Here is a 12,488-nt window from a genome sequence, read left to right on the forward strand (position 1 = left end):
TGAGTGGCTCTCCCTTTGCCTTTAAAGAAAGTTTTTCAGGGGAACAAAGCCAACAATTATAAGTTCTACCTAGTGGCCACCCCTTGTGTTGGCCCAGATTTTCCTAGAACAGTGTCTTAATTCCTGATCTGTCTGTGACAAGACATCGTGACCAAGCAAGCAAGTTTAACTGGGAGAGAGCATCCACAAACCCAAGGCAGACACGCACACGTGCACACACACACGCGCGCGCACACACACACACACACACACACACACACACAGAGGTAGGGAGACCTGGGAATGGTATGGTGTAGGCTATTGAAACTGCCTACCATCCCCAGGTCCACACTTCCTCCAAGGCCACTCCTCCACCAACAAGGCCACACCTCCTAATCCTTTCCAAACAGTTTCACCAACTAGGACCAAGCATTCAAACATATGAGCCCATGAGAGCCATTTTAATTCATACCACCACAAGCAGGGTGGTTATGTTCCAAATCTGTATAAGGAGAGAACCACTGCCCTGGTGGGTGGAGGGTGAACAAGGTCATGCACTGGCCTGGGTTCCCACCTGCTTCTCTGGCCAGCTTGTTTGCCAGGTCTCTTCCAGTCAGACTTGCGCAGGAGGCCAGTGTCATGTTCAGGGTTCGTCAGGCGCCTGTCCTGAAGACAGCATCGTGGGGCTGACTCCCTCTAGTTACTGTTCTGCTGCACCCATCTAACTTCTGCTTGGCGCTCTCTGTCTTGAGCTTGCTGTGCACGTCTGTCTCCACAGCCGGATTACATTAACTCCAGAGCTGTGCAGCTGGGGTCCCTCCTCGTCCGTGGCCTCACCATGTTGGTACTGGTCAACAGCGCATGTGGCTTCCCCTGGACAACAAGCGAATTCATGCCCTGGAATGTCTTTGACGGCAAACTTTTCCATCAGAAGTACCTGCAGTCTGAAAAGGGATATGCTGTGGAGGTTCTCCTGGAACAAAATGTGAGCTCTGGTCACTGCATATTGGAATAAGGAGTAGGCGTGAAGTCAGTGACTCTAGTGTACCTGGAAAGTCTGCCCATCCCATTGGTCAGGTTCTCCAGAGGCATCCCCATCACCTCACAGAGGTGCAAGAACTGTGCTTACGTTTCTGTAACTCATGTCCACACATGAGGGTGGCCTGGTTTAGCGGCATCAGTTGATGTCCATGTAGCTAATTGCTTCTGTAGGGAAAATGAGCTAAAAGGGCTTGCAGTGTCTTCAGAGGGTCTCCCAGACAGCAGACTAGCTGGGCAGACCGTCCTGCTACAAAGGCTGCCCATGTCCTGGGGACACTGACTGCTGCCCCAGCTTTCTAAGTACAATTGCTTCATGATTCCTGGAAGATTTCCAAATGAGGCCTCCCGCCAAGCTCATTTGGAATGTTTTATTACCCACAGGGATGAGAAGGCGCTGTGGTTGTGAGAGAACATGCTGATCTGTTAGATAAAACACTCCCGAGTTTTCACACCAAAGGGAAAACATTTGGCAGTGTGTCACCATTTCTCACCAGAGTTCCAGGGTGTTGCAGGGTTTGTGAGTGTTCAGAACTTAGAGGGGCAGAAAGGAAACCCTTTCTCAGCTTTGGACATTGCTCCAGCGGGGACTGAAGGAGACGCAGGTCTGGGACACAGCTGCCCATTATCCTTATTTGTGTACCTCAAAATCTACAATTCCTCCTTGAGTACCTCAAACCCACTTAAAAGAATCATCGAGGATGAAGTATTGATTCATAATTCAAGAGGCTATGAGAACATTGCTGTTTACCCCCCCCCCCATCTGCTGCTGCGTGATGACCCCAGCATTCCTCTCCGTGTTCCTGGATTATCACAAGAGTAGATTTTTAGCCATGACTCTTTAGTCTACGCAGGATAGAAACAGTCATCATAGGTGCTTGCTTGCTGTTTCCAGGGGTCTCAGGAGGGGAACAGTCATCAAGACCCTCTTGGGGTCATGCTAATGAGAGTTGCCACTGCCTCTACTTGGTGCAGACTATGCAGCTACGCTGGCTGATGTCCTAGGGACAGAGACCACTAGTAGGTCCCCCTTCCCCCCCCACCTCACACCCTACTCTTTCACGGAGCATGCAGCCAGCCTGCATTTTCATCTGATCTGTTTGCAGAGATCGTGGCTCACCAAGTTCCACAACCTGAAGGCCGTGGTCTGCAAGGCCTGCTCCAAGGAGAACCGGCGCATTGTAGGGAGAACACACTGGAACTCTCACTACACAGGTGGGCAGGGTGGGTGCGTCCCCTTACCTGTCACGTAACGTGCTGGGGCCCTGGGTAGACTTGCCTGCTTTCTTGTGATTTACTGATAAAAGAGTGATAAAATTATGACAGATGAATATGACTGGGCTATACTCATAGCTTAAATTCTGTTCCCATCAGGAAGAATATCTCAGGAAGGACCCGTTTGTTAATTGAATGAAGAGCTTTCTCTAACGCACCATCTGTTTCCCACAGTTCCCTTTATTAAAGGCTACATGGATAATGTGTATCTACCTTACAAAACTTGAGGTTTAGTTTTTCTCAAAACAAATGGACAGTAGAAAAATTCAGTATGCATATACGTATATGTGTGCAGTCATGAATGGTTTTAAAAAGTGGTCTTGGGCTGGAGAGATGGCTCAGCTGTTAAAGGCTAGGCTCACAACCATAAATATAAAAAGTGGTCTTGATTTGAAAGGAGAGTAGAAAAGGGCAAATGGGAGGAAGGGGAGAAATGTTGCAATTAAATTATAATCTCAGAAAGAAAATCATTCAACAGGAGCTATAAAAACTCATGGTGCTGTGACCTAACATGGCCACTCTTGAAAGACGATGCCCTGCTGAAGGGCCTTCCTGTGCTACAGTTCAAGATTCTCACCCTTCCACAGAGCTTGTATCACGTTAAGCAGTGGCCAGTGGATCCTGGTCAACCAAGGGGCTCTATGGGGAGGGTGTCAGTGACAGGCATTCCCGTAAGCTGGGTGCTGGTTCCACAGTGAGGAAGCCTAGTGGTCTGGAGAAGAGTGGCTGTAGATTCACGTGATTACAACAGGAGGAAGGTCAGTAGGAGCTGGGTATAGAATCCTTCTTAATACTGAACTTAAGAGAGTTGATGTTTGTATCCATTTCAAATTGAGGAACTTTGGAAGGTTTTCAAGTGTTGTTATCAGAACTGCACCCTTAGGATAGCAGCTAGTTTGGTAGTCGAGGGAAACAGGATCAGGAGATGGCTAGCCCAGGGGTTGTCCTGGGCCCCAGATGAGAGGTGACCCCGGGGGAAGCACCTGCTCCCTTGGAAGGTCTCAGGCATCACTAAGTTGTCCTTTGATCTTCTACCCTCAGTGGTGGGTGGATCACTTGGGTGCTTGCCCTGTTTGTCCAAGGCTCCAGACAGAAGAGGAGTTTAGTCTCTGAAGGGCCTGCCATATATGTCTTTTCCTTGGGGTTCCTGGCCAAATGCCACACTGCCTAGCAGACACACTCCAGAGTCTGTGGTTGGCACTTGTGGTAGGAACTCAACTCTCTTTTCTGTGGAGCATGTGAAATAAAGATACCTTAAAAAGTATAAGATAGTATGTAGTTAGTGGGAGTTAGTGATACAAGGAAGACATCAGAGTATAAAAAGAATGTATTAATGTATTTGTGGGAAACATGGAGGAGCTCACCACATCCCAGGAATATGCTCAAGGGGAATCATCCATATGGTTGTGTTATCTGAAGAGAGGCAGGAGGTGGGCCTCCTCGTTGGAGGAAATGGCTTTTGCAGTAGTTTCCTCTCTGCATTTTAAAGACACATGGTGAGATATTTCTTAGTACTGATCGTAGGCCACCATTTGGCTTCCAGTACAGATTGGCCGCACCTCTTCTTTTTTTTTTTTGGATTTTCGAGACAGGGTTTCTCTGTGGTTTTGGAGCCTGTCCTGGAACGAGCTCTTGTAGACCAGGCTGGCCTCGAACTCACAGAGATCCGCCTGCCTATGCCTCCTGAGTGCTGGGATTAAAGGCATGCGCCACCACTGCCCGGTGGCCGCACCTCTTCTGAGGCCTTTTCTGTAGTCTTGGTCTCGTTCTACTGCTGTGTGCACACTGCAGGTGTCATTTGTACGCTGTTACGTGTGAAATTAAATGAGTAACCGTGTGCTGATGTGTTGACAATGTTCCCACAGGGAGGCTGGGGAGACAGGGCTCCAGCTCCCACAGGACAGGCTCCACACATGGCCATCCTGGGCATGGGCAGCCATGGAGAGATCAGGGTCCAGGTAAGAGGCCACCACACCAGCCTTCAACTGCTCATAGGCGCTGCATTCCTTTGTGCTGTGTTTGTGCTGAAACTTGCTGCATTTCCTGTGTTTGGAAACCAGTTACATATTTACATTGAGAAAACAGATCAGTGTGTTGCCATACCTAATTCTTTGTTTAGTGGAATAGAGACAAATGATAATCTTGCTTGATGGTGATATGTCTGCTTCTTACTGCTTTATCTTCTACCAGTTTATTCCTCTCTTAAAGTCTCGATTTTTATAATTTATCCAAAAGGTTTTCTAAGGTCGCTAATGGAGGGCTCAAACAGAAGTATTCTGCTCTCTTTCATGTCATGGATCACATTTATGAGTTAGAAATGCAGCTTCTTATATATCATACAGGTGTATTGATAATCACTCTGTATTTAATTAGATATGCAATATTTGTACTTAAATATTTAGAGAACCTCTCATCAGTGTTTGAATTCAAATTCCTTTTAGGTTTCAGAGCTAAACTTGATAGACTGAAATTACCTAAGATTTATGGCTTTGTCTTTTTATAGAAGCATACTCAAATGTGACTTTTGCTTTTGTAAACTGGTGTGTGCAGATTCCCATGTGGCTCAGATCACTGTCCTAAAACACAGCAGCTCTTCAGTCCCAATACAGTGGCAATTTGAGCAGTCCATTCCTGTGATGCTGCTGAGGAAGGACTCTCCTCATGCTGTAGACAGCACTGTGTACAGTGCCCAGGCTGTAGACAGCACGCGTGTACAGTGCCCAGGCTGTAGAGAGCACGTGTGTACAGTGCCCAGGCTGTGGACAGCACGCGTGTACAGCGCCCAGGCTGTAGACAGCACGTGTGTACAGTGCCCAGGCTGTAGACAGCACGTGTGTACAGTGCCCAGGCTGTAGACAGCACGTGTGTACAGTGCCCAGGCTGTAGACAGCACACGTGTACAGTGCCCAGGCTGTAGACAGCACTGTGTACAGTGCCCAGGCTGTAGACAGCACGCGTGTACAGTGCCCAGGCTGTGGACAGCACTGTGTACAGTGCCCAGGCTGTAGACAGCACTGTGTACAGTGCCCAGGCTGTAGAGAGCACGTGTGTACAGTGCCCAGGCTGTGGACAGCACGTGTGTACAGCGCCCAGGCTGTAGACAGCACGTGTGTACAGTGCCCAGGCTGTAGACAGCATGTGTGTACAGCGCCCAGGCTGTAGACAGCACTGTGTACAGTGCCCAGGCTGTAGACAGCACGCGTGTACCGTGCCCAGGCTGGGACAGTGTCAAGGCTTATCTTCTTGATTTGGGTATTGAGCAAACTTTGAAGCTGCTGTGTAGTTCAGAATAATCCAGTTCCTGGTAGGCGTCTTTGAAAAGAGAAGCATCAGCAGTGTAGACTTGGGTTGACATTTGACTCCCTTGAAGTAGCTGAACTTACACAGAATACCCCACCACTCCTGACTGAAACTTTCCAGCACAGCCTATATCCAGGGCTTTCTGCCCCGCTACCAGCTGGCACATGACTCTTAGCTGACCCAGACAGATGTTTGTCCAGAATAATGGCGAGGGAGGGGCAGCGATCTAACTAGGTAGATGTCTCTTAAGGCCAAAGACCACCAAAAGTAACGAAAGCCTGTAGGCCTTCTTTGTAAAGCTATGACTCTGGAAATGGCTTTAGCCGCTGGGGTTAGATAGGATCTAGGTGTAGCTATCTGCATGTCCCACCCTGAAATGTTTAAGGAACCTAGATCCTGACACAAGGCACCTGGCTAAAAGTCAGGCTATGTTCTTGAGGCTTTGGCTCTTTGCGGTTGCTGTGCTGGAGGAAGAGCTAGTGGTCCTGCCTTGAGCAGCTAGTCTCCACTGATAATTCTCCCACTGCAGAAGTCACTCGACCTTCCTTTCCCTGCCAGCAGCAGCAGTCCACCTGGTCTGCTATGCTAAGGAAGGCGGTACCTTCTCCTTGTCCTCTTTGGCCTGCCGTTACCCCAGTCCCATGTGCAGAATCTTTATGCTAAGCCAAATGACAACTGTTCAGTTGTGGGCGATAAGAGGTTTAGTTCTCTAGGGAAGCTTGCACCTTCACTAGATACAGGAGAGCACAACTCTTATTGTCAGACTGACTGTGTCTGATGCCCGTCTTAGGTAACTGTCCTGGATCCTTGGTCTCTGCCAGGCTGTTCCGTCAATCGGCCTGTGTACCTAGGGCTCCACGGTGCTGAGATTCTTTGCTGTTCGGTTGGTGCATGAGTATAACTCCTACAAGTGGGTAGGAAGGTGCTGTTTACAGAGGTGCCGTAGAAACAGACCCATGTCCGTCTCCTCTGGGAAGCCTGGGCCTTAGTAACCTCACCTGCAGCTCTCAGGACAGTGAGAGCTGCATCTCCTCACCACCATTTCACAACCAGCACCTCAGTGCCTTTGGTTTTCCTGACAGATATTCCTTAGCATAGCTGCACTTAAAAAATAAAGCAAGAAAGCCTACTGAAACTGTGAACCCTACAAAGAGTCGCTATATCCACAGATCCCTGTCCCATGCTGAGTGCCCAGGAAGAATGTCACAAGAATTGGGTCATTCTCACCCCTAGTGTGATGACAGAAGTTACAGGGATATGTTTCAAATGCACTAGGGGAACCAGTTCTTCCTGGGGTTGTTGTTGGTCATGGGGGTGTTGATTTCTTCACATTGTTTTAGCAGAGTACTGAGCATGTCCTCGCAGAAGAGAATAGAGTGGCTCCCTAGGAGAGATGCCCTGCTAGAGAGATGTCTACCCTGGTACCCACATCACTGCACAATTCCAAGATCCCGGAGTAGCATGGTGTCTGTATGTCCCACCACTGTGACAGCCAAGATCCCGGAGTAGCATGGTGTCTGTATGTCCCACCACTGTGACAACCATCTCCATGACACCAGGATGCACCCTATGTGGTGGTGTCCTTGTGACTGGTGATGAGGCTAGAGGCCTTAGCCACATGTAGACAAAAGTTTAGGACAACGAAGCAGAAGGCTAATGAGAAAGTGGTGGGAGCCTCCTGCTGGGCCCACACCTGAGGGTCAGGAGCCGTAGGAATTGAAGGACTGGACGTGCAGTGAAGGCTAGTCATCAGTTGTTCCAAGGACATGTCATCCTATCCCAAGGTAATCCTTTCAGGGCGCTCTTCCCATTCGTGTTTATAAAAACAATTGCTACCATGGGAAACTAGGAACATGCTGAAGAACTCAGGGCAGCAGCCACAGCTCTTTGGTTCTCTGTATCTATGCCAGGCTTCTCCTGATTTCCTGGTCTTACCCAGGTGGTCTGCACTCTCTCACACACATCAAGGATCTCAGCCATGGCCTGGCCTGGCACCATTCACTCTCCTTCTGGACTTTTTGCATCTTCAGGACTGGGTCCTCTCTGAACTGCGGGCTTTTATGCCCCCAGCATTCTACATGCCACTGCTTCCTGGCCTTTCGTCTGTGTCCTGGGCCACGGTTCTATAGCCTAGCACTGACATCCCTTTTGTGAACTCTGGCACTGAGCAGCTTTAATGAAACAGATATGTGGGTACCCTGATTGCATGCTCTCCAGTGGTTTACTGGGCATGATATTCTTCACGTGCTGGATGATGGATTCTTCAGTCTCACTCCTGTTGACTCAGCGAGTAGTTCTAAGTTCAGTATGCATACCCATAACCACCAATTTTTTTTAAATGTTTATTTATTTATTATGTATACAATATTCTGTGTGTATGCCTGAAGGCCAGAAGAGGGCGCCAAACCTCTTTACAGATGGTTGTGAGCCACCATGTGGTTGCTGGGAATTGAACTCAGGACCTTTGGAAGAGCAGGCAATGCTCTTAACCACTGAGCCATCTCTCCAGCCCCCATAACCACCAATTTTTGAAATCTCATTTCTGATGTATATATCTTGGAAACTATGTTACATATAAAGAAAATGCCAGACAATCAAAAGCAATAAGCAAGTTGTCGTCCTGGCACAGATGTACAAGCTCTGGGGGCACACAAGGCCCTGGACAGTCGGTCCTGTCCAGCCAGTGACTGATTTGCTGCTCATCCAGGCTGGAAAGTTCCAGCAGGGAGTTGGCTTCTGTCCACCTACTTGGCCACAGTAAACTTGACACATTGGGAGTCTATACTGGTGTGTGTGTTTTCTAGCTTTAAGACCAGAGGAACCCATTTACCCTGTTTTTCTGATCACTTGAAAACAGAAACATGGTACTGGTCACATGTTAAAGCCCACAAACTACATAGACATTGTGTCCTGCTTTGAGACTTGGGACTTTGAAGGACAGCTCTATTTTATTGGGTTATAATAGAAACATAATCACAGTCTTGACTCTGAAGGTTGGGCTGGGAAAACTTCTAAGACCTGAGACCAGAAGGCCAGTTTGAGCAGACTAGTGCTGGGTTGATGTCCACTTGAAAGGCTAGAGGTGAATCTGGGAGCAGCTAGGGGCAGAACGTGAGCAAGGACAGGGCTTCATTGGCGCCTTGCCTACACTGAAGAAAGTCCACAGGCCACTCGCTGCTGCTGCTGCTGCTCCTGCTGCTGCTGTTGCTGCTGCTCCTGCTGCTGCATTAGTGCTTTTCAGTGGTGTGTGCAACACCAGCTCTTACATAGCTGGTCCTTAGTTGGAATTGTTGTTGTTTTAAAGATCAGGCAATCTACTTTTTCTGTGAAATTACTGAGGTTGTGTTTTGGGCCAGTACATTTTTATAGTGGGTTTTTCCCTGGCTTAAATATTTTTGTATTTCTTCAACATATAAAGTAGAAAGTTGTTACTGTTTCAAGATTAGAAAAAATAGACAATATTCTTCATGTTAAAAAATAAGACTCAAAATGCTTTATGTTCAAAATGGCAGTGATCCCGTTTGTCATAGTTCACACATTTTCAGAGTCTGGACCTAACTGCATAAACGTGGGCCCTGTGGGAGCTGAGGTCTCGGGGTCACTGCAGTGACTGCAGCCTGGCAGATAGGGGTAGGTGCACCCCAAAGGTGGCCATCATCCCAGCCACCCTGTGACCAAATGGCTACCAGAGTTGAAGTTTTGACTTCTCCCTTGCTATTCTTCAGCCCAGCTGGAGAGGAAAAAATGTGTTAAGTTCCATTAAGGAGCTGTAAACTTAGGTGGGAGTCTTCACTTTGCCCCTTCTCATGATGACCCAGAGGGGCCTGCACACTAGGAGGCCACAGGACTGGGAGTGAAGATGACAGGGTGGTGAGGTCGTGTTAATCTGGACACCTGTTAGGGCCATCACCTCACACTTCAGGGTCATTAGGCAGGGTGTGTTAAAGCCATTGCTTTCAAGTACCAAAGAAAGCCAAGAGCAAGACTTGCAGAGAAGTGTGTTGTTGAGAAAGAGCCTCTCTGTGTGTCGTTATCCTGCCTGTAACTCAGAGATCGCCTGCCCCTGCGTCCTGAGTACCACCATGCCCAACCAAAAAGTGTTATCTTTAAGATGTGGAAACAGTTTTTTCTTCAAGGCTAGCTCTGCTCCAAGTCCCTTCCCAGCATAAGTGTCTGTCAGAGGCAGGAAGTGGCCAGCTACACTGTGGGGTTGGGGGGCTTGTGTGCTCAGCCCTGGGAGAGCCACACGTGGCTTTTTCTGTGCTTGGCAGGAAGTCCTCTCAGCCATCTGCATATGAATTTCCATTTCCAGAGTCATTAGCAGTAATAAACATCTAGATGTCCTGCAGATGGTTAGAACTGGCACCAGGAGAAACAATTTTGACAGTTTCCTTCTACTAATAGCACTACCTCCTAATTAATTGCTTCCACTTTAATGAAATAATTATAGAACAAAATTTAATGACAGGTGGTCACAACTGAAAAATGTTGTCTTCCAGTACCACTCAGCAGTCTGTCTTTATGCGTACTTAGAACAGAGCTACTGTTTGGAGACAGTGCTTCTTACTTGGGTTTTATTTCTGTTTGGTGCAGGAGGCAGACAGTATGAACACGACCAGTGGAGAAGATACTAGACATCTTGCAGGTGGGGTCCTCGCCAGTATCTTAAAATGAATCAGTAGGTTAATGTGTCACATGCGCAGCTTCCCGACTGGGGTCCACTGACTTAATTCAAGGAGTGTTTGCTTCTTCCAGGAAGTGTGGGAAGACAGTGCAGTGCCCAAACTCTGCCCCCTTCAGAGAATCTTCAGAGTGATGCCACCCGGTCATATCAGCAAGGAGGTGGCAACTGGAACCACACTGTAAAAGAAGGCACAATTCCTTCTTATCAGAGGCTTCTCCCACATGCACTGTAAAAAATGTCCATTGGTTTGGTTTCAGAGGCTGCTCCTGACCCCATGACCCAGAACACGCATCATTAGCATCACGTATGCGCCCTGATCTTAGCAGGACTCTGATTCCCTCACACCTTTTCTTATTAGATTGTGAAAATGTTTTCCCAAATCATTAGTCCTTGATATCATGGAGTCTTAGCTATTTTTGATACTGTGAAAAGACACCATGACCAAAGCAGCTTACAAAAGAAAGCACTTAATGTAAGGCTCAAGGTTCCAGAGGGCATGTCAGGGAGCCAGGCAGCAGGCAGGCTGAGGAAGACTCTCAAACTAGGAATGGCTCCTCACCCATTGACACGCCTCCTCCAGCATGGCCACGCCTCCTCCAGCATGGCCACGCCTCTTCCAGCTCGGCCACGCCTAATCCTTTCCACCAACTGCAGACCAAGTATTCAGACATATTAGCCTATGGGGGTCATTTTAATTCAGACCATCACACATGGTATCTAATAGCCATGTAACCTGTCAGAAATTATTGTTTCATTAGAAATTCTAACAGAAGTCAATTATCCCACAATTTCTTTTCTTGATCCTCAGAAATGTTTGGATAGAAAAAAAAACCTAGATTCTTTCTTGCTTGTTTGTGGGAAAGTTGGTTCTGCTTGGAGGTGAGATGGCTCAGTCGTGAAGGACAGTGGCTGATCTTCCAGGGAGCCCGGGTGTGATTCCCAGATGGCTCAGTCGTGAAGGACAGTGGCTGATCTTCCAGGGAGCCCTGGTGTGATTCCCAGATGGCTCAGTCGTGAAGGACAGTGGCTGATCTTCCAGGGAGCCTGGGTGTGATTCCCAGCACCCAACAGTAGCTCACACCAGTCTGTAACTCCAGTTCCAGGGGACCCAACACGTCTTCTGGCCTCTGTGGACTCCAAACACACAAGTGATGTACAGACGTACATACAGACAAAACACCCATAAAGGTGAAAAAACAAGTGATTTTTTTTAAAAGCAGCTCAGTAGGTCAGACTGAAAAGTAAGGTCCTCTTTAACCCTTGAAGTTACTCCCTGTCTCCACTGGGAACACAAGAGTAGCGGTGCCCAGGGCCCTGACAGCCACTCCTGACCCCTGAAGATGTATCCTGCCATCTCTAAATCTTTAGTAGGCCTCTAGAAATGCTCATTTTCGTCTTCACACTGACAGTTATCCTGACCACTAGCTCCAGTGTGCTGTGCAGGGCATGCATGTTCCACCTACCAGAAAAGTCCATAGCTCCCACATCTGAACCATTTGTGTTTGTTCAGCTTCTTCAGGACTTCTGCATACTATGTCTGTAGGTCGCTGCTGTGACCTTAATGCCTCGGTGTGGAACTTGCTTTTGTGATCCTCCAGTGAGTATTTCCCTTTAATATCTACTTCCTGTCCTCATTTTTGCTTCTTTGAAACATTGCTGCCTTTAGAAGGTCTGTTTCTTTGCTGTTCACTTGTGTAACTTTGGATCAAGTTTCTGATCTCTCAGATTGAAAGTATATTCCTATGAAAGCTGTTTTCCTTCACAGAATCTGTATTCTGACTTGTCAATAAAATGTGGATGCCATTCACAAGCTCAAATAAGCCGTTGTGTTGGTGGGATGTTTATGTCTTTTAAAATACCAGTGTGCAGAGCTTTGCCAATGAGAATATTGCTTCTGTTGTTTTCCAGTCAAGTGGTAGGTAGAATTTCCACATATCAGTTTAAAATAAAAATATGCTTTTTACTCATACTTCTTTCCTTTTATGTGTGTATTTGTTTATTTATTTAAGACAAGGTCCTGTTGTATTGCCCAGACAGCCCTGTGAATCCCGAGGTCTCAGTGTTACCCCCCTGTTGTACGAAGCTCCTCTCTTTTTGGTATGCATGTCATATCTTTCTTTTTCTTTATAGAGAAATAATGCTAGCCCAGAATCTTACGGTCAGTGTTCCTAAAGTCAGAAAGATCAACGCATTTTCAGGAATCAAAAAATTT

General features: G+C 47.5%; 1 protein-coding gene across 9 annotated transcripts in view; it reads left to right on the forward strand.

Annotated features, from left to right (window-relative positions):
• Fam120b (family with sequence similarity 120 member B) overlaps nt 1–12,245 on the forward strand; it is a 48,666-nt gene extending 36,421 nt beyond the window's left edge. For 3 of the 9 annotated variants that reach the window (XM_075951625.1, XM_075951616.1, XM_075951609.1), the window contains exons 7-11: nt 758–964; nt 2,124–2,232; nt 4,158–4,250; nt 10,186–10,237; nt 10,348–12,245. In XM_075951625.1, coding sequence (XP_075807740.1) covers nt 758–964; nt 2,124–2,232; nt 4,158–4,250; nt 10,186–10,226 — 450 coding nt within the window. In that variant the 3' untranslated portion in view covers nt 10,227–10,237; nt 10,348–12,245. Of the gene's footprint in view, nt 1–757; nt 965–2,123; nt 2,233–4,157; nt 4,251–10,185 lie in introns of all 9 variants that reach the window. The other 6 variants (XM_075951676.1, XM_075951658.1, XM_075951669.1 and 3 more) reach the window with 4 other exon arrangements.
• The last annotated feature ends 243 nt before the right edge of the window (nt 12,246–12,488 follow it).

This window comes from Microtus pennsylvanicus, chromosome 1, assembly GCF_037038515.1.
Source record: "Microtus pennsylvanicus isolate mMicPen1 chromosome 1, mMicPen1.hap1, whole genome shotgun sequence".
NCBI classification, from domain to species: domain Eukaryota; kingdom Metazoa; phylum Chordata; class Mammalia; order Rodentia; family Cricetidae; genus Microtus; species Microtus pennsylvanicus.